Here is a 22,385-nt window from a genome sequence, read left to right as displayed (position 1 = left end):
GCTTAAAACGCCTATGCCATCCCACAGTTAATTAAATTGTACATTTTTACAGTTGTGGCACTTTGAAAATCACAGGCAGATTACATATTTCAAGTAGAGCATTACATTCAACTCCCAAGTTTGTATGATATTGAACGCCATTTTAATTTGCCATTTCTAGTGGGAGCTGCTTCACCTAAAATTCTACAATTTTTAGATGTGCACCCATTATCACAAAGCATGTTTGCATTGCATTAAATTTCAAGTGGCACCACGTATACTTTTTCCCATGATTTACATTTTTCTGCCATTTGCGTCCACCACATGCTAGGGAAAGATCCAGTGTCTTGTTTTAATGCCACCAAAACTACATTTAAACTGTTACTGTATGTTCCTGTTGGCGAAGTATTATAATTCAGAACAGTATTGCCCCAAATGGGCCATCATGGCCTTCCAAATAAGGGCATACTCCTGGGCCTACAGCTGTAGAGCATACAGCTGTGCAGGTCTGATAGTGTTTAAAATATATAGCCACAGTGGAAAAGGCACTAGATTATTACTGTTTTTGACAGCAGCTGGGAACAATCACTTGGCAACAGTCCCTTAGTGAGATGTAGATGGTATTGGTGGTCCTGTGGGCAGGTGGCTAGTTACCAAGGTTGATTGACGGCTCAGGTCTGAGCTTCTCTGGCCACAAGGGCTACCATATCAAAGGATCACACGAATATTTGCTTGTGGTGATGGGTGTGGCTGGTTATGGTAGGGTGGCAGTGATCATGATGCATGTAGATACTCGAATATAAGCAAAGGGGTCCATCCTGAGTGGCTACAGTAACGATCTCAAATGTGTGCTCTATTGTTCCCTCTTGCTCTACTGATGCAATGAGTGAAAATGGGTTGGGTATTGGCACCATGCATTTACAACTCTACACAACTTTGGTAGCATGCACAATCTTGATGGATAAAAATGCTGTCCATATCACTGCAACAATTTCTGCACATGAATTGGTTTTAAATTGCAGCACACGTTAGTTCAAGCATGAAGCAAACAGTACATAAACAGAAAATTCACTACCACAAATGCTGAGACCATCGGCAAATGGTATGCTCATAGTTGAGAAACAAAAAAATATCAGTGTAAAGCATGCAACACTTCCAAAGAATGGTGTGCATGGTTCATCAGTAGGTGGCACTCCTCTGGTTTAAACCCTTAATAATTAAGCCTGTAACATGGTGTAATGGTTAAACTATTGTGAGAAGCTTTGACTTACGTTGTTGAAAGATTATATCATTAAAACTGCTGCCACGTAGAGGCTTCATGGACTGCAGCACCTTTCCACAAAGATTTCCTGGAGATGCCTGCCCGGTCAAGTAGAACCACCAGGGAACTCTGTTCACCGATTAAATTTGATTGAAATGCAAGCACGTGCCTTCCCTCCCAAAGATTTGAGGGCATGCACAGGCATTTGAAGATCAGGAATCGGCTCAATCCCATCAAAGAGCCCAGTGAGAGCAGAGTCTGAATAAATCTTTGCCTCTTCGTTTACCTCCATTTTTTAACCAACTCCTTGTAAAAACAAATACAGGGTCAACTCTTGAACCCCTGTTCAGTATGGTTTATGAAAGGTTTAGTCTACCCTTCTGTCAGATCATAAAAGGCGGACCACCCGTCTCAACTGCATGGCCTGTTGGGGAAACTTCTCGATCTCTGGCACAGCCTCTTCTCTAGGATAATTCCACTGTCTCAAGCTTGCTATAGTGACCCCACTCCTGAAGAAAGCCACACTAGATCCTAGTGACTCTACAAATGACTGCCTTAGTTTTTTAGCTTTTGTATAGAGGTAACCTCTCAGCTGCAACATGGTTGGACAATGTCAAGGCAGGTTTTGTCTGTGCCACAACACAGAATTTGTTTGTGGCAGGTTTGGACGATCACAGATGTTGGGTGTACACTGGATAATCGGGTGCCTTGACCGCTATGGGACACCATTGACCACAATACCCTGTTGGAAAGGCTATCCAGTCTGGGTATCGGACGCAGTGCCTGGAGATGGCAGGAATCTTATAAATCGAGCACAATTTGTCACTACTGCCGTTCTCCTCTCAAAACTACCTCTTTGAATACACCTCAATTTATGTATGAGACCCATGGCTGTCCTAATCCAATGGGCAGGACTAGTTTGCTTGGACATAATCTGCTTTTTAATTAGCATTTATTTATTTATTCCACTGACTGTTCCCTGTTCATAAAGCACAGTTTGCAAGACTCATTGGATGACCTCACTAGGGCAATGTTCAGTCTCCTCTGCCTCACACTGCAACCTAGGCCTCTGGTTGGATTCAGACATGTCCATATCCACACAGATAAGCAAACCTGAGATTTCTTGATTGCTTTGCCTTTCTTGCAAAGGTGCAACTGATGCAGGTTTGTGTCGTTTAAACTATTGCTATACAGTTTTGGGCTTAATCAATATGCAGATCATTCAGAATTGAGCGGTCAGCATTCCTTTTCAACTTAAACTGTTTGAGCACAGCTCTTGGGCATTTGAGTAAGTTACACTGGCTTCCGGTAACATAGCTCATAGAATTCAGGGCCCTTTGTTTGGCCCAAAAAGCCAATTATCCCAAATGTTCTTAACTGCTATCTTGGATCCTCCACTGGGCTTCTGAAGGTACCTAAATGTAGTGGGGTGGTCGGTCCTTCTGTTCAGGCTGCCATCTGCCTCTACCCCATAGTGTACTGAAGGTAATTTGACCTTTGCCTCTACCCCATAGTGTACTGAAGGTAATTTGACCTTGCCTTTCCCCAGATAATTCAGTCTAGGTACAGTATTTCGCTGTATTTTAATAATCTGCATCTTAATGCCACATCAGTGGCCATGTTGCGCACATGCATAAATCTGGTGGATAATAAAGTTGGGGAGCTCATGTCTGGTTTAGGCAGAGGTTCCAGGTGTGATGCCCCCACAGTATTTGCCAAAATACCTGTTTCTTGGGTTAATATGCCTCAAACCCTGAGCTAACCTTTGATCTTTGAACTTTACACAACAAACATAATCCGACCACCTTAGCTTGGTGAAGAAGCAAGATATAATACAACACTTATCAAAACCAAGATAAGCCAAGACAAAATAACATAGAATTGCTAATAAATTCAGTGATATAACCCTCCTCAATGCCAAGTCATATGAACATATATAAATTCATTGGATTAATTAATGTTTGGTATAACCCTCTTTGGGTCAAACATTTTTTACTAGTTAATTTCAGCATCCCCAGAGTAGAGACTGGAGGGGGTGGTGGGAGAGCAGAACTAGACTCTGCCAACTGTCTAGTAAAATGAATGAATAGGGATACTAATCACAGGGATACAAGAGAAACTACCAGTCCAAACAGTGCAATGGGAAGGATCACAGGGACAGCTCAAACACTGATCAACCGTGCGAGGAAATGTGGCATATGATCTCCACGTGGCAAACAATTGCAAAACACAGATGGGTGCTAGATTGTTGGAATTAAAGTGCACATAGACGCTGTAAGTATTGCATCCGCACCTTCCAATTTTACAACGGGAAGTGAGTCAAATGTTACAGAAACGCCAATTGAAACGCCTCATTCTTCAAAGTGAAAGGGAGTGTACTTCGTTCAGAAACTGGACGGGAAGTGGCATCCAATCCTGACTTGCGAAAGCTAAACAAACATTAAAGCAAAAGTTCAAGATTGTCACACAAGATGTCATAAAGGCGGTACAACCACAAGAATATCTAGCAGCGTTGGACCTCAAGGACATTTACTTCCACATCTCGCTACATCAAGACACCGAAAGCATCTCGGATACAAGGTTGGCGAAAATCACTACCTGTTTCGAGTACTTCATTCGTCCTCAATCAGCCCACAGGACATTCCAAGTGCCTCGCACCAGTGGCAACTTTTCTCAGAAAACAGAGCCACCACGTCTACCCATACCTTGACTGCTGGTTGGTTAGCGGTCCAACACTTTAACAAACCGGGGTTTCTCTGGGACAAACGGGAGCTCTTCAACAACTGGATGTGTTAAGGAAAAAAAAGCCAAATCTTGCTCAGTTCCATCAGTTTGGTATTACCAGCAAGACGACCCCAGGTGAGCTGTAGGGGCTCCTCCATTCCACTCTTGCCACCTCGTGGCCATGCAGCCCCAGACCTCCTCATATGGATCCCTTTCTCATTCTCCACGGCTTCCCTATCCCCCCTCCCTGACCTCTCTCCCCCCCTGTGATTGGGCAATCAGGCCTTGCACTGTCTGGGCCTGCAGATTCACCATGGGAGAATGCCATTACCAACCGGGTGAGCTGCAGGGACCCTCCATTCCACTCTTGCCACCTTGTGGCCATGCAGCCCCAGACCCCCTCGTATGGATCCCTTTCTCCACGGCTTCCCCTTGCCCACCTCCTGGACCGCCCTCCCCTGTGATTGGCCAATTGTCTGGTCTTAACAACCAAGACAGCCCTCTGGCTAAGAGCCCAAAGGCAAAGGGCAGCTCCTGCACTGGCAGCTCCAAGATGTGTCTGCCAGTGTCCGCAGGGGAAGCAAAGGAAGCCTGCAGCCAAGAGACGCCAACAAAACGGTGGGGGGGGGGGGGGGGTAGAGCAAGCACTACTCCAGAAAGCCCTCGCCACTATACCTTACCATAACGTTGACTGCCATAGAATTACAACATGCATACTAAAGAGATTAGTGACCACCGACCGAAATACACTCTTGGTTATTTTGCATTTATATAGCGCCTTATATACCATTGGTATGGTCTGAAGGCGCTGGTAGGTTGAGCGCCCTAGGGAGTCAAAAGGTGCGTGTGAGCACCAGGTATGTGTGCAGCTCGTGCAGTGTTCATGTAATAGCTGCTTCTTAGCGGTAGGTGTGGTGGTTGAGAGATCAAGAGTACGTGTTCGTTCTGGCAGGATTTATCCAGACCGGATGTGGCTGCGTTGGGCCTGAAGAGAACGCCTGGCTGGGGGGGTGTGAAACCAGCAGTGTTTAGTTAGAATGATGTGGAGTGAGCGGCGGATGTTGGTATGAGAACAGTTATACCGAATGGTGTCATAGTATCCCTGTGTTCTATAGGGATGTAACGGTATTACGGTATACCGTTAAAGATGCCATGAACCACTTAATTGAACAATAATAACCATCACATTGTTTATACCGGTATACCGTTCAGTGTGCTTTTCAATCTGATTTGGAAAGCTGCAGTACGCAAGTGCTGCGCAGTCTTGGTCTTGCACTGTTGGATGTGCCGTCTGCCAAGTAGTCAGTTTGAGCAGTTTTTAATGCCATTCCATAAACCACACGTGCCTGACACAAAATCAATGTTAGCAATAGGAAGAATAAATACAGTGCCAAGAAGGAAAAGGGTTTACTTTTGGTTGGCGGTTTGGGGTTTATATATTTATAATGGATAATGTTTTCTAAACATGACAATGGGGGATTTCCCTGGTTCCATCATTGAATTTACATATAATAAGTCAGTGTGAAATTTACTCATCTCTGTGGGTATTCCCTGCTGCCATACCAAGTGTAACATGTCCGTGATTACTGAACACCTTTTGGCCCACAAGTAAACTAAAGGCTGTAACCTAAAGAGTGCGTCTGTGTATGCGCACAAGCGTATACTACCATCAGACTCCATTGATCTGTGGCATGCAGGTTATCAAGATGGCAACATGTTCATCTTCACCAGTAGCCAGTGGGGGGGGGGGGGGGGGCTAAAAGCCGAAATGACCACTTAAGAAAAGCTATTCAGTTTGCTTTGCCAGTCGCAGCAGGGCTCCCCCCCCGGCCCTCCTCCTCTCCACATGTGTTTTTGTGTTTGGTGGAAGCAAGGGGTGGCATTTCAGTGGAAAGTATGTTGAAAAGCCCAATTCTGGCCCTGGGTTCCTGGTTTTGTTTGTGGTGATAAATCTGACAATTTATGACCTTTTAGAAAATATTTGTTAAGATTAGTTAACTCCACCTGCTATACCGCAATAACCATGATATACCGTCATTTGGCAAAAAGGTTATTGTACCGTCCTAAAACTAATACCGTGACACCCCTAGTGTTCTAGTTGAGTGGTGATGTAAAGGAGAGTAAACGTGGTGGTGTGATATGCTCTTTCAAACTTTCTCTGCATTCCAAACCAAATTCCATACTATATACGTCATGCAATTCTATGCACTCCAGTCCGTTCCATGCACTCCTATCCACTCCATGTACCCGAGTATGTTTGCTCCACGCACTCATGCATTCTAGCCCACCGTTGCCCTGCACTACGCACTAACATACTGTTATGTTTGCTACTCAGCATTTATATACCACTCTATTGATGGGTCCGCAAAGCCAATGTTAACTAGTGCCAATGTTCTCTAACCTGTAGAGAACGGTCAAAATCAGACTATTACACCTTAGGCAGGTGTAATAATCTTTAGCATGCATCGCATAGATATCTAGATGTGTGAATGTTGGCATATGCCACACTTAGATGGAATCTTCAACCTACCCTGCATCGCATCTAGATAAAAATGTAATTCGACAATTGATGGGAACTCTTTTTGCCAAGCCTGGACCAAGCGTGCAATCATGAATCAATAAACCTATTAACAATTTCATTCCTCTGCATACACAAGCCTTAAACGCACAAACAACCCAAACTTCACTAAACCAACGACTACCGACCATAAAACACCCCAAGCTCAGCCAACGGACCCACCAGGCTGAGGCTGCCAACAGCAAAACAGAAGAGTGATGGCTGGAAGGGTTTGAATTAATTATAACCACGGGCCAAGCTCTGGGCAACCCTCCAGACCGTTTTTCAGCCAGCCAAGCCACTACGGAAGGCGGGGACGGGGGGAAACCAAAAACCATATCAGGCTTGGTCCTACCCCAAAAGGGGCAGTCCAGCCCGAACTGCTAGGTTACATCACTTCTGCACGAGACCACAAGCATCCCCAGACATGTTTCAGCCTTGTTGGGCATCATCCGTGAGGAGTAGCTTGGGTCTCTAAACCTTCCAGCCATCACCTTGTTTTTTGCTTTGTCACCCTGAGTGGAACGGGTATGCCCAGGCGTGGGTCCTGTGCCTGCTGGGCCTAGAGACCTAAGCTACTCCTTACTGATGAGCCCCAACAAACATGTTTGCGGATGCTTGTGGTCTCGTGCAGAAGGGATGTGGCCTAGAAGTTCAGGCTGGACTGCCCCTTTTGGGGTGGGGCCAAGCCGGATTTGCATATGGTCTTTCCCCTTCTGTAATGACTTGGCAGGCGAAGAACGGTGGTCTGGAGGGTTGCCCAGAGCAATGCCAGTGGTTAAGATTCATTCTAAACATTCCAGCCATCACCTTTGTTTTTGCTGAGGCTGCCAACAGTTCATCACCGCTATCTTGCACTTTTCCTGCTCACTCCCACTAACTCGCCCCCTCCCTTTTTTCCGAGCCGCCAGGGGACCATTCCGGTGGTGATAGTGCGCGGTACAAATATCCTTTAACATAACTAAACTCTATATGGCTAATTTGGCATTGTATAACGTTCAAGCAGTAATCCCCAAATGTCCCAGCACCAATAGCCGTTGAGTGGGCGCCATGGCATATTAACTTTCCTAGGTGGTTCAGGCTTTTGGAAGCACTAGGAAGGACGTCAAACCTCATGGTGCTGCCAATGATGCTATGGGAGTCCGTCCTGAGGCTTCAGTTATGTTTTCTTACACTAGCGGCTCCATGGGAATGGACTTGCTTACCTGCTATACATCTTGCAATGGGTTTTGCCTAGGTTCCCTTCCAGTGTTGGACTGTCTTAAATTGTACCACAGGAAGTGTTACGTTTTATTGTAGAGGGCTGTACGAATGAGAATGTCTTTCTTTGCAGGCTTCCGGAGTGACTGTTTCCGATGAGGTCGTCAAAGTGTTTAATGAGATGAAGGTGAGGAAGGCTTCATCGCCAGAAGATATCAAGAAGAGGAAGAAGGCAATCCTATTCTGCCTGAGTGAGGACAAAAAGAACATTATCATTGAAGAAGGGAAAGAAATTTTAGTTGGCGATTGTGATGACCTTGACGATGTGTACGGATCCTTTGCTGAAATGCTTCCAAAGCAGGATTGCCGTTATGCCATTTACGATGCTACTTATGAGACAAAGGAAACTAAAAGGGAGGATCTGGTCTTCTTCTTCTGGTAGGTGTATAAAATCTTGGTGATTTCATATTTCTATTCCCCCCCCCCTGTTTGGTTTGGCAATGGTAGTTTAGACCACAGTTATGTGGGCAGTTTATTAGTTTGTTTTCCTGCTCTAAATGCATGGAAATATGATCTGTATTGTTGTAAAACGTGTAGTGGACAGCTGTTGAGCTGCTTGGGTTTTCCTGTATGTTTACAAGGACTTGGTCATCCACTTGCATTTAAGCCTTTATGAACATGGCATTAGTTAAATGCATCCAAGGGACTTGTCAAATGGTTCATTGAAGAAACCGCACTTGAGTACATAGTCTTCAAGATCAGATGTTGTTCTGTGTAGGCCTTTAATGGAACTACCTGGCCATATCGTGGAATTACTCTAGCGTGAGGGATCTTTGTAAGGCTGGTTACAAAATGCTGAACCTATGGATTCCAGAAAAGTCAACATTGTGCAGGTTTGGCCTATTGTAACCAGTCCCTTGTGGTGGGGAGGGAGGTCTCAGCCACTCCTCACCTCTGGCTGCCTTTCCTGTGGTTGTGATACTGTTTCTTTCCAGTTTGCCCCCCAGAAAAGATCCACCGTGCTCTTGTGCGCAGTATTTATTTTCGTGCCTTAGGATCTAGGCCATGAGCAGGCATGAATGATGGCATAAGGGCAGAACTACTGGGAATATACTGGTATCTGAAAATCATGATCCATCATAAGATTGCAGTACCTGGTTAGTTGATGGAATTGCCATGTGACTAGTGGTTATTAACATGCGCCTGCATCAATCCACTCCTACAAGCGCAGGTGACTTTTATAGTGTACTGAAGACTTGGTCTGTTGCTGCAGCCTGGGAGAAGGTTTGTGAACTCGTGCAGTCAGAGAACGTTATTGTCCTAATTGATATATTTTATTTCTATTGCGCTCGTGCACAAGTGTTTCAGAGCGTGACAAGGCAAGGGAGGGGGAGAACAAAACGACGATCTTACTAGGCCCAGTGACAATGAGAAGGCACAAGTGCATGGGAGAGGGGAGAAGTGGAGAGTGCTGAGCAAAGGAGAAACCGATAAAAAATCGGCAACAGTGGTAGTGCAGCCGGCAATTAGTGCTTGGTTTAAGGCAGCAGACCAGTAGGTCTGGTAAGTGCAGGAAGAAAAAAGGGGTGGGAGATAACCAGACTGTATGGGTAGATACAGACCCCAGTGCAAGTGGTGGCCCGTGGCAGGTGTGAGCAGGTACCTTGGCCCAAAGGACAGGGGGTGGCCCGGTGCAGTGCCAACAGATCAGCAGGGGACAGGGGGAGCGAAGGCAGAGAAGGGCTTGAGATGGTTTTCGTTTTAGAGTGGCAGGGAGGCTGTTTCAGAGGGAGGCCCCAGCCGAAGACATATCTACCCCCACCTCATTTCTTTGAAAGGCTGACCCTGAGGGAGTTGGAGGTGTGAAGAGCTTGAGAGGGGAGGTATTTGCAGAGGGATAGCTGAATGTATTTTGGACCCAGGCCCCAGAAAGCTTTGTGGACAATGCAGAGGGTTTTGAATTTAATCCTTGCATCCAATGGAGCCAATAGAGATTTCAGAGCTGGAGAGATACGATCCGAGGGCTTGAGGCCAAGGACCAGTCTCGAAGTCCTGTTCTGGATTAGTTGCAGAGGGCGGAGAGTGGAGGCAGGTAGATTTAAAAATGGGTTGGACTATTGTAACATCCTCATGAGATCCAGAGCTTGGTAGACCATGAGTTTCTGGGGGAAGGAGAGGAAAGGCAGCGCACATCTGAGGTGCAGTCGGAGTCAAAGATGAACCCGAGGTTCTTAGCCTCGCAGGTGGGGGTAGGAGGGCCAGAGTGGCATGAATGGATGGTGAATGTGTGCCGATGAGAGGATCTCCATCTTGCTGGCATTCAGACAAAGATCATTGGTGGAACACCAGTCTGGAATGGCAGTTAGGCAATCAGAGATCTCTTCCACATGAATCGGAATAATCTATTCCACGTGCTTGGAGGACCAAGGGCAGTAAAGCAGCACTATTGCACTTTCCTGGTGTGGGTGGGGGTACTATGTCATATGTATAATGCATAAATAGATGCTGACCTACACACTTCTAGAAGCTACCAGTGAGCGCGATCATCGCAGAACAGAAGTGTTTGTGGCCTGGTCTTCTGGCGGTTGTGCTAGATTGGGCCATGGAGCATTCCCCAGACCTCCATTACAAGGGACATGACCATGGAAGGTTCGGGGAATAGTGGTCTTCCGCCGTTTTCTCAACTGACGAGAACAGTGAGTCACATGATCATGGAAGGTGGACTGTGTTTAGTGTAGGTCTGGGGCCAGGCTTCACCCGTCCCACTGTACATCATGGAGCTGTGTTTGGTAGCTGTAGATGTTTGAGGTGTTATCAGAAAACCGTGGAGGAACAAGGGTATCAACAAAGATTCAATTTAAATAGACCAACCTATTTCATATTTAAAGGCTCCTAAACTGGCAGCAAATCATTGTAGACGCATTACACAGCTAAATGGTAACCATGTATTTGACAACCATAAAAGTGCAATGTGCTGCCATTGATGTATCCCAAATAGTGGTCTTTGTGCAAATAATGCAATCTCCACCTGATCAATAAAGCATATTTCCAAATTGATGCACTAATGCATCAACAATGTGAAACCACTGAGTGGTAAAATGTACAATATCTAGCATGTTGAGAATTATGCCAGTCTACTAGGTGAGACAATTATGCAGTAGAATACATATGTCTTCTGTTTATTTGAAGGGGCTCCTATTTTTTCCCTTCTTTCTAGTTTCAACATTTACCCCAATTTGAAGTCTCTGGAGTACAATCGTTTTGCAAGTGCCACACTTCCCATCAATGATCTCTGCATTTGTTCCAAAATTGGATTCAATCGCCGACAAAGTGGGTATTATGCACAAATGTCTCCTCAAAATCACATACTGTGATTCCCAAGTACTTTAAAGTTTCCCCTCCCATCGTATCGCCAAATTCCTAAGAACCAACAAAAGATCGTCCGCATAAAACCATGTCTTCTGTGTAATACCCCAACAACTCACTCCTTCCAAACCAGGATAATTTTTCAGAAGGAACGGCTCAATTGCCAGAATAAATAAAAGCAGAGAGAATGGACACCCCTGGCGAGTTCCCCTCTCCAAAACAAACCATTCCATTTGTATTGATCTCAGCTGTCGGATTGGAGTATAAGGTCAATCCACGATAAACTCCACCCAAGATTAATTTCTTTTAAAACGGAAAACAATTCCAATTAAGCCGGTCGAATGCTTTCTCTGCGTCGAGGGAGACAATCTCAGTAGCTCTCTCCATAGTGTGAAACAATTGTCTGTGTCTATTCCTCATAAAACCAAACTGTTCTATACCAATTAACTTTGGAAGATATGATTCCAATTGCAAAGCCAAAACTTTAGCCAAAATGTTATTGTCAGTATTGATGAGACTTGGGGTGATAGTTCACCGGATAGTTGCCATCTTTCCTTTTCTTCAAAAACAGATATAGAGGCATGTCTTGTGCTGACAGGCATCATCCTTGATTTACTAGCAATGAACATATCCCTTAAAAGTTCGAGAGCTGATTCAGGGAGAATCTTATAAAATTCACAAGGAAGTCTGTCAGGGCCAGGAGGAGAAATTGCATTTTTCACTTCATCACCTGTGAGGTCTGTTGCCAGAAGCCGGCGTTCTTCATCTGAAATTTGCGGAAGCTCTAGACTACTAAAGAAATTATTCCCAATACCATTTAGCCCAGTCCCATTACAATATAAATCCACATGTCATGGAAAACCAAATTTTATGTGGGCGAAATGTAATCCCAGCATCATGATGGAAGCAATAGCAGCCTCTGACATTTTATGCTTCAATCTATATGCGAGCCAAGAACAATGAGAATAAAATAAGCTACGTTCCGCCCCTTAAAGATAACCTGTCATTCATTTCCCTTTTAAACTTTTTCAATAGTGTCAACTTAGCTGACTTTGACGGGCCAATCATCAATTCCCTGGATATGACAAGTTCCAATCTAATACTTTTTTTCCCCGCTCAATCCCTAAACAAATCCCACACATACAACACTTGCAAGCCTCCCATGTGTCCTGTACACTAACCTAATCGGAACAATTCGCCACCAAAAAAATTTGCCTCAGATTTGATCTTCTCAAATTTCATCATCCAACAAAATGGAAATATTCAATTTCCAAGAGAATGACCTGTTAAAATGTTTGAATTTTAAGTGCACCGTCACAGGGCCGTGATCACTCACTGAAATGTTCCCTATGTCACAGGCAACAAAACTCTGGTCAACTGCCCCGCCCGTCAACATGTCCAAACATGAATACATATTATGAGCACCAGAATAAAAACTGTATTCATGTCCATCTGGATGGAGAAGGCGCCAATTAGCTTTCAAATTGTGCTCTTCCAATGAGACGAGCCTGATGTAAATCACTCCGATTCAACTTTCTGTCGCTACTCCGATCTAGCAATGGATCAATGATGGTATTGAAATCCCATCTAAGAATGATGTTGTGAGAATTCAGATCCAAGAGTCTGGGCTACCATTCTAAAAAGGGAGCCATTGTCTATTGTGGGAGCATGTTACAAAGAATCATCTGCTCCCCCTGAATGTCAACCAATAAAGCAATCATATTTCCAGCATTGTCCATACAATTTCTCAAGATTTAATTGTACGTTTTTTACGCCACCCCCTCGATCTAGACGAGAATGAGCCAAATGCCAAACCAACACACTTTCTCCAACTTTGATATCTCATCGGACAGAAGATGAGTTTCCTGTATAAAGCAAATCAGTTTTCAGATCATTCAGAATTGCATATATTCTTTTAAGTACCTTTATTAATCTCATTGCCATTCCAAGAAACAAAAGTTTTCATTAGCCATACCAGTAGTCTTTAAGGCCAATAAGCCACAATCGGTGTGAGGAACGTAAATACAAAAACATTTCACAAATTGTGAAACCAATAATAGAACGGTCACAACTATAAAGACCATTCAGCCTGGTGAATGTGGAAAAAAAACATCGAATGTAAAACTAAAACCCGTAAGCATAAAAACTAATAATCTAAAAGTAAGATGAGTCAACATTAAGTAGTAACACTTAAAACCCCAAAGCAAACATCCCCAACGCCCCATCATAGTGAAAACATCCAAAGATAAAGTATGTTTAAATCAAGCATTTGTAAACATTCTCAAATTTAAAAGATGGTGTATTAATACTGTAGAAAGCACTCGATGGAAATATGAAATCATGAACACCCAAATAATGCACTCAAAGCATCTGGATACCCACATCATATGAATCCCAACACTGAGTAAATGAATTGTCTCAGAGTAGAGAAAGCAAACATGCACTACAAACACATCCCACTGCCGTCGGTATCACCACCAATGGTCAACCATCACAAACCAGGTCATTAAAATTAGTCACAGCCATTGTAGCGGAGAGCAGTAATGCAAAACAGATAACTATGCCTGAAATTCTCCCAAAAATAAATCTGTGACGATGGTGCCCTCTTTGCTACCACATCATCCCTAGCACCATATCATTTTCCTGGTCAATTCAAATTAGCAAAACCAAGACATTGAAACCTTTGACAGTATGATTATATCATACATGGAAGGTTCAAGACCCAGATAAAAGAAAATGCAAGCAGGCCAAAGCTCAAGCATACAAACTCCTACAGTACACACAGGGAAAGTCTGTGCAGCCACACACCTAGGAAGCCATTAACGAGTTCCACGAACAGATAAATGTGTAAATAACATTCAAAACGTATGCTTCACTACTCCGACGGAATGGTAATTTAACAGTCCGAGCTGTGGCATGAAAACAAGTACATTCCACCCATCATCCCATAAGTCTAAGATCCTAGCTATGTTAGCTTTAAAGCATGGAAACCAGGACACTCCCGATATCATCAAACAAGGAATTGTACAAGATGTTACATCCCCTTCGTGTTTCACCATGAATGGCAAATGACCCCAACGATACGCATGCACATAGGTTTCATGCATGTGTGCAAAAACCATTCACATATTCCCTAATAGTCTGTTACCCATTCAGATATTTGCACCATCCACCAACACTCACACTAACCAAGATAATGCCATACTTCCACACCAACTGTCGCGGACAGAAAGGCCATGCACTTACCGGTAGCCAGTTGCATTACATAAAGAGGTCACCCACAGCCAATCACTATAAATGTAGCCAAACAAGCCGCATCAGACCGACATTAGTAGTGAGTCATGCAAACATCACATCAGATTCAGTCTTCCTAACCCTACATATGTAGTTCAGATCTATTAAATGAATTATTCATGCCACCCAATAAACAAAATCATAACCAATGACACTTGCATATCATTCAACTTCAGCCCCCTGTGATGCCCACCTGTGACCCAAATATATCCCCCTCCCCCTCCAAGTTCAGTACCCACAAGTAGGCCTGATATTTCCATTTCCAATCACAGGAGTCGGCAAACAGTACCACAGCATTCCAGTAGAGGCAAAATGCAGTACATATCCAATCCGTGACTTGGAGAGTTCCATATAACAATTATGTCTGTGAAGGCTCCCGCAAGCACCGATGACCAGAATACATGCCTTCAGGATCACTTTACTTCACAATCATTACACTGGCAACAACATCCGCCCATAGCCAGTAAATATCTGCAAACTGTAATGCTTATGTAATTCACGAGTACATCTCGCGTGCGGCCGTAATACAGATCAGTATTCCTACACGGATAACCTATTCCAGAACTGGATGGGATATTGCTGCGACGAAGGCCATAAAATCCATTATGTTTCATCTATCCCAAACTCCAGAAATCATTCAATATTCACTGGTGCGCCGCAGGCATGTACCTTCCGGAACCCATGCTGCATACTACTGTGATGTTAGGCAGAGCAAGGCGCTCGCGGGGAGCAGGGCGGGGCGCCAGCGCGAAACATACGCAACACTGAGCCCCCACCCTTGAGAGGGCGGAGGCAGGCACTCTTAAGGATCAGTGCGGAGAAATGAACCGGCCCCTGCAGAACAGATCCCAACTTGTCACATTATATCCGTCTTCATTTTCACACACCTAGCCGGGTCAGCTGACACTGTTTCTGTGGGTACATTACTCTAGCAGAAGTGCGGTCCTCAACCGTAGAGCAAAACGTTTGTAATACGGCAATGACTTATAAATGAGCAGGGAAGGAGTTTCATGCAGAGTTGAATTCCATCTGAATGCTTTCAACAGCGCCATTTTGTATCGACAGTTTCAAATAAACCAAACTTGACAATCTGGAGGCATGGAAATCCTTGATTGGGGGCAGTAATCTTCAGTTGCTCCAGCCAATGCATAGCTTGTAATGATCAGGAGTGCTATTTTCCCCCCTCAGGCAGCACAACAGTAAATAAATTGTTTATTCAAAAAGGCCTTCAACTGAAGCTGGCTGGCCACATCTTTAGCGCCCTGAAAAGATTTCCTCAACAATAAGATCTCTTTGCAAAAGTCTAGGTGAATAATTGGCTTTCCCTTTCAAACTCTCCTTTGATTTCTGATTTTGAAAAGTCATAAGGATGTGTCTTGCTTCAGGCCCCTGGTCATTACCAATTCTGAAGGCATTATCAATGTCCGTTGGAGTCATCTGATCATAATTAAAGCTGTCTTTGAACACTTGGATGACCAGAGATTAATCTTTAACAGCAGATTCATCCACACCAACCAGTCTGTTTTTAGCCCTCAGCCTCGTAGCCATCTCCAGGCGCAGTTCCCTTTCTGTAAATCCGTCTTTAAGTTGGAAGCTTGAAAGCTGCTTGCAATTTCAGTACTCGTAGATGAAGATGATTCCTCTAAAGCAGTCGCCCTACCATCAAGTTGTCCAGTTTTTGAATTAAGATTAGCCAAAGTGATCTTGACCACACTGACATCCTGAGCCACCTGGAGGTGGATTTTGTAGATGTCCTGGCTGCTTGGGGTATCTTCCCCAACTTGCTTGGGTTTCTTTGAAACAGGGTGTTCAGCAATCTTTTTTATTCATAATGTCTTTTAAATGTCTTCAGGGAGAGGTCCAGAAGCAGTTGAGCTAAGCTGCTACTCCATAGCCTGCCATTCTTGGCTGGATAGAATATCATGTACTTTATGCCCAATTCCCTGAGGCGTTGCTGGACGCCATCAAAAGTTCTACGTTGTTTCTGCACCTCTAGGGTCAAGTCCAGAAAGATGCATATCTTAGAGCTGCCAACCTCATAATAGCCAGCCCTACGGGACTCCTGCTGGCTAGCATCCCTATCCCTGAAGTTCGGTATCTTTACCACTACTCATGGAGAGCACCCTGTTGGAGGGGCACTGCCAGTCACTCTGTGCGTTCGTTCCCCTGTAGAAGGTTTCAAAACGTTCACTTCCAGATTCCCCCAGTATCGGCCTCTCCACAAACTGTATGGGCCCTAAGAGCGCTTCATAGTGGTGGTCAACCCATACCGTGTAACACTGTCATACAATTATGTTGTAACGTGTGGTTTGAATAATCATTTTGTTTCTTTGGGCCATTATACCCAAATGGTAAGTGCACAGCGTAAACTAGTTAAGTCCAGAGGACGCATCAATGTATACATGCGCCTCCACATCCTTTAGAATTAAGATTGCACATGCTAGTGCAATGTCGACATAACAATGGAGTCTCACCTTTACATATGTGCAGCTATACAAGAAAACTGATTACATTACTATACTGGAGCGGTGCCCAGTCATGTACTACTGAGTGGCATAGTGGTTTCTCTCAGAACAGTATCTGTGCATGTGAAAATAATGGATGTGAGCCTATGTAGTTCATAGCGCCAACGTTTGTCACTCTAATGCATGGTCACATTATGTTGCATGATCAGGTTGAAACATTCAGCCCTGCATTAGCTGTGTTTAGGCGTTCACGCCATTTCTAAAGTCCACATAGATGTTTATCTACACCCCCCCCCCCACTTCGGGAATCACCATATGTAGCACATATCGTCTCATGTTGCCGTTTCTTTCATTTGTAATGTTCTACGGGTTTGTCAGTTACCATATGTGGGACCTGTGCTGAGATCAGCTGTTTCACGGGGCGTACAGGCTGCAGGGGGCATTCTATAATGTATAGGACCCCCCACTGTTAGTTTTGATGTGTATTAAGTTGCCATTTGATAGGTTTTCGAAGATGTATTTCAGTGAACTGATATGCATTGGCATCATTTGTGATGACCCATTACTGATGTTAGGACCCAGATTCTTTCTGAGTTGTACAGTGGATTGTACATGTACAAGCCTTTCTCTTGGGTTCTTTTTCTTGCAGGCAAAGGTTTCCCAGATAGGGTCCCTACATTCTTTATCGGGTGCCAATTTATGTTATACTCTTTTACCTTGTAAACTGGGTTAAAGTTAATTGGATTAAAGGTCATCACACACGAGTTTGAGTGGTTTTTGTGTTTTTTTCATTCCTGGCTGTGAACTACTTCTCTGGGTGTGTTGGCAGCTTTTTGGTATCCCCTTTGTATTCCATTTTGTAGACTGGTTGCCTCTTTTCTTTTCTGAGTTTCTCTTACTGGCCATACAGTAAGTTGATCTTGAATCCAGTAGGGTGGAAGCTAGCTATAGTGCAGTAGACAAATTATTACTGACTTTCTCTCCAGAATGCCTCTTTACCCTGCTTTCCTTTAGCCTGGCCGCCGTTTCCCTCAGCTAAGAAGTGGACTTTTTTTTTTTTTTTTTTTTTTTTTTTTTTTTTTTAAATGCTGCCTGTCTTGCAAGGGCAGATTTTCTTGGAATGATGCCCCTAGGCAATGCACCTGTGCCTCACTTGTGATCACTAGCAGCGTTAGATGGCCTGCAACATTTTCGGCCGAATACCTTGGCACATGAAGCTGTGGGCACCCTACGCCATGCAGGCAGCCGCTCCATCACTTCGGACGAGGAGTCTGTCAGCAGCCGCAGCTCCAATTCTGAGGCCATGACTGAGCAGTGGAACCCTTGTGGTCCCACTTGTCCGGCCCTGCAAGCATGCCACTGGCAGTGTGATGAGGTAAGTCGCACCCTGCCGACAAGGCCACACACCACCTACTTATAAGCACACAACCCTTATTCTTGCCTTGACAGATCCGCAGAGAAAGCAGTCTATGCCTGTCAAACCTCAGCGGTTCAACCTCTATGCAGTATTCTGTTTCAACTGGCGCGCCTAAATCCCTAGCCGTCAATGGAAAGACTCGCCAAAGCGGTTAAGGCTCACAAAGCTTCATCAGAAGCTTTGTAAAGCCTTTTCCCGCTTCTCAGACTCCAAAAAGGCCTCCCCTTTGCCTGAGTGCTATTCTCTCCTCTTTCCAGGGTCCTGCTGCAACTCCCCAGCCCTTTCCTCCTAATAATTCAGACTCCTCTGGGTGGACCAAAGATACCTGTATGGACAAAATGGCCAAGTATTTTCTCAGGCCAGGTTATTTTCAAACACCATGTGTCTGTTTCCTACCCTGTCCCTCTCCTATCACCAGATGCAACGTTTTTATCCTTGGAAGAACCCAGTCCTCCGGATCCCTAGGTGGATGTATTTCTGGATGACCCGACCAAGAAAGCCATGTCCCTGACTCTAGCCATGCTGCTTGGGGCCCTGCCTATCATGACCCAGACTGGGACCCCGCAGATCGTGACACGTAGCAAGCTACACTTCCACAAGACCCTGCAGGGGGTGGGGGGGGTTCTTTTTTGGGGTTCTCCTGTTGCTCAACTCAGGTTGCACATGACTTTCAATTTCTAACAAACTTCTTAAGAGGATGGCTGATCATTTTAAAATCACCACTCAAGAAGCAGGCTGTGACTCATCGTGGAGAACATCTCTCAAGAAAAGGTCCCGTCAGTAAGGCTATCCTTGTTGAACTAACGCCTGGCTCCCTCTGACACCCTCACTCATGCAGTCACAACCCTCAAGTGGAGAAGATATTTCTCCCGGCACCATGACCTGCTGCATATCCAGGCCCACGCCATTCTGGATTCCCTAGTCGTCACCATGGAAATGGGCAGGAGTGCCACTATCCTCGTTGGTGCTTTCTCCAGCCAAGGAATGCAAAAATGGTACGCGCTCTAGACAAACATGACGCCGCCTTTTTACCTGGATTGCTAACACCACACTCCTAGCGAGCTACAGTGTCGGTCAAGAGGACTGATCGCACTCAACGTCTGGCCATAGTTGCAGAAGGATGGCCAGCCATGCAGAAATGTCCTCGTTCAAGGGACTTCACTCTGGCTTTAAGGCAGAAACACACTTAATGAACCGGTGGAGTATGCTGCCTTTTTAGGTAAAGCAGTCGATTGTTCGAACTGCAAAAAAGTAGCATCAGACCTTATCGCTTGGATCATGACCAAACCTTTTGTCCAGCGCGGAGCTTTCAATACCTGCGGTCCCTTTCGTGGGAAGTCTTACTCCTGCTACCCACAGAAAAGGGAGCCATCAGTCCCTCGTCTCCAGGTAAACTAGGGTATTTATTCAATATACTTCCTGGTACCCCAAAAAGGATATAACCATGCTCCCTGTTTTAGATCTGCGTTCTGCAAACCAATGTTCAGGATAACCACTCTTCAGTAATCCCCACAGTTGCAACAGGGATTACATTGCCACATTGGATATGAATGCATACTTGCATATTTCAGTGTTGCCAGCACAAAGTCCCTCGGTCAAGATGGAGCACACTCTTATTTCAAGGTTTTCCCCTTCAGCATTGCCTCAGTCCCAAGGGTGTTTACAAAGGTACTAGCAGTGGCTGGCTACCTACGCAGGCAGTCCATCCCAGTGTTCCTTACCTCGACGACTGGCTCATGACTGGAGACTCCTATGGAAAATGTGTGGTACCCAGAGGCTAGTAGATATCCTTTTCAATATAGGGTTATCTATCAACGAGAGAAATGAAGTCTGGCCCCCAGCCAAGTCAGTTTCTGGGGGCCCTAATTAGTCCAAAAGACTGCAGTTGTGGTCCGTAAACCCTTTACCACCCGGCAGTAGAGGCCACTCTCCACACACGCATCTGTGAGGGAGCTTACCTTCAACAGACTGCACACAGCGGGAGGTACCCATCAGTAGCATCCAATCCTATCAACCTGTTGAGTCTAATTGCAATGTTCAAAGCCTTCCAAGCACCACGGCCATGTACACACTGGGGCACTCGTTCTCGGGGGGCTATCCAGAACATCTGCTAGTGGGCACTCAACGCATGTTCCTACCTGCACAACATGCTCCAGGGGAACATGATCTTCTGGCAGATATGCTCTACAGGAAGGTGCAAGTATCTGCTAAGCATGAGTGGCGCTTGATTGAGCATTCTGCTCGACCTCCCCATTCCCCTTCTCAACAGGAACAGGATAGTGCACAAGATGCACAGTCATGATCCTGGTGGCACCAACGTGGCTCGACGGCCATGATTCTTATATCATGCGATTGTTGTCTCCCCTCCCAGGAAAATGCCCTGCTTGTGAAAAATGCTGTCATGACATAGGGAAGACACTGCATCTGTGCACTCAACTTAGCAGCTTGGCTCCTGAAGTCCTAGCTTGGGCATCTCCGACTCCCTCGGATGTATGGACATACTTGGAGGCACGGAAACCTAACACCTGGCATTGTTACTCCAATAATTAATCTGCAGTCCTATTGACTGTAAACCAAAAGATCCTCTAAGCTAACGCACCGACTCCAACTTGTTTTTAATACCCTAAAAGTCCACTTTGCCGCCCTCTCTGTGTATACCACATCTCAGATTAAGGTTTCATGCCGTAAGATTCCTGCGATTTAAGGCCTTCATGGAATGGGTGAAGAGGCTACCCCCTATTTCCAACCCAACTCCTGGATGGGACTTTAGTTCTCACGATTTGTGGGACCGCCTTGTTCAAGGCCCTTGCCTATAAGACAGCATTCTTGGTGGCAATTACCTCTGTGGAGAGTTGGCAAATTGCAGGCTCTCTTGGTTCAGACCCATTTGTGACTATTCATGAAGAATTCATCTCCAGTTCCATGTGAATCAAACTTTGTGATCTTTCAGAACCCCACTAACTCAGCTGAAGAAGCCTCCATAAACTAGATAATGGGGGTGGGGGGCGGTCGTATACTACATTAAAGACTACTCGGAACTCTCTGTGGCAGCTAGTAGCAAATGAGACCCTTTCTCTAAAAGCTATTTGCAAATGAATTGTTAAATGCATCACTCTGGCCAAGAGACATGCCCTTTACGCCTAGCATTCATGCTACTCTGGGAACAGGTTACCATAGCATTCATTGCAAATATTCATCTAGAATCTATTTGCAAAGCAACAGAAGTTCTGTTCATGCATTCACCGCTACTGCTAAGACCCACTCTGCTCTGATTCTTGGGTGGGACAGGCAGTGCCAAGACTTAATTTTCAGTCCACCTGCTACTACTTGCTAGCCTATGCATAGCATGTGATTCTAAGCAGATTCACGAGCATCAGGAGACCTACGTTACTCGCAGTAATCGTATTTGTTGATTGGCTGCTTAGTTGCATGTGCCACCATTCCTCTCGTCTTGGAGTAGCAGGAACATAGACATCATCTTTGTGCTTTTGTAAGGCTCCCTCACGACGGAACCAACAACTGGTGGGAGCTTGACGCATGAATGATTGGGGAGCACTACATGTCACCCATGTCCATTTTCGATTTTGGAAAAAATAAAGATGCTTAGTAATGAATGCCCTTGCAATCTTGTATAGTGTACATCTTTAAATTGAATGTCGCTTTATACCATGCACCGCTCCCACTCGGGCGCAGTCTCAAGTGCTCACATAACTTTGCAACAGAAGAGGGCGAGGTGTTAGGATAGGTCCTGAACCAGGAGAAACTGGCATGTAGGAGTTGGTTGAGAACCGGTCCCCCCCATATCCCACCACCCTGCTTGTTGTAACCGTAGGGGTTGAGGAGTAGGAAGCTGTGCCTTGGATGTGTGCTAGTGTTTTATGTTGGGTGTTGTATGCAGTCAGGGTGTAGGTACAGACATGCACACTGGTTATTTGTATCCAAAAAGGGGCTGGGGGCATCCAGTGTCAGGTCTGTTAGGTGTTTGATTTGCTTGTGTTGGTGGGTGTAGATGGATTATGTGCATTGGTATGTTCCCTCTAAGGAACTGTCCAGTCTTGGTGCAAACATTAGATTAATGCGAAGGGTTTGCATGCAGTATGGCTAGCCCAGTCGTGTATAGTG

The 22,385-nt window shown here is 45.1% G+C and overlaps 1 protein-coding gene across 1 annotated transcript in view; it reads left to right on the top strand.

Moving 5' to 3' along the window:
• Positions 1–22,385, top strand: part of LOC138567022 (cofilin-1-like) — an 84,249-nt gene that overhangs the window by 27,924 nt on the left and 33,940 nt on the right. The window contains exon 2 of the mRNA XM_069644832.1: positions 7,855–8,159. Coding sequence (XP_069500933.1) covers positions 7,855–8,159 — 305 coding nt within the window. The remainder of the gene's footprint in view (positions 1–7,854; positions 8,160–22,385) is intronic.

The sequence above is a fragment of the Ambystoma mexicanum genome, chromosome 2p, assembly GCF_040938575.1.
Source record: "Ambystoma mexicanum isolate Mex_15411 chromosome 2p, UKY_AmexF1_1, whole genome shotgun sequence".
NCBI classification, from domain to species: domain Eukaryota; kingdom Metazoa; phylum Chordata; class Amphibia; order Caudata; family Ambystomatidae; genus Ambystoma; species Ambystoma mexicanum.
Note: the sequence above shows the minus strand (reverse complement) of the source record. Positions and strands in the feature narration are given on the sequence as shown.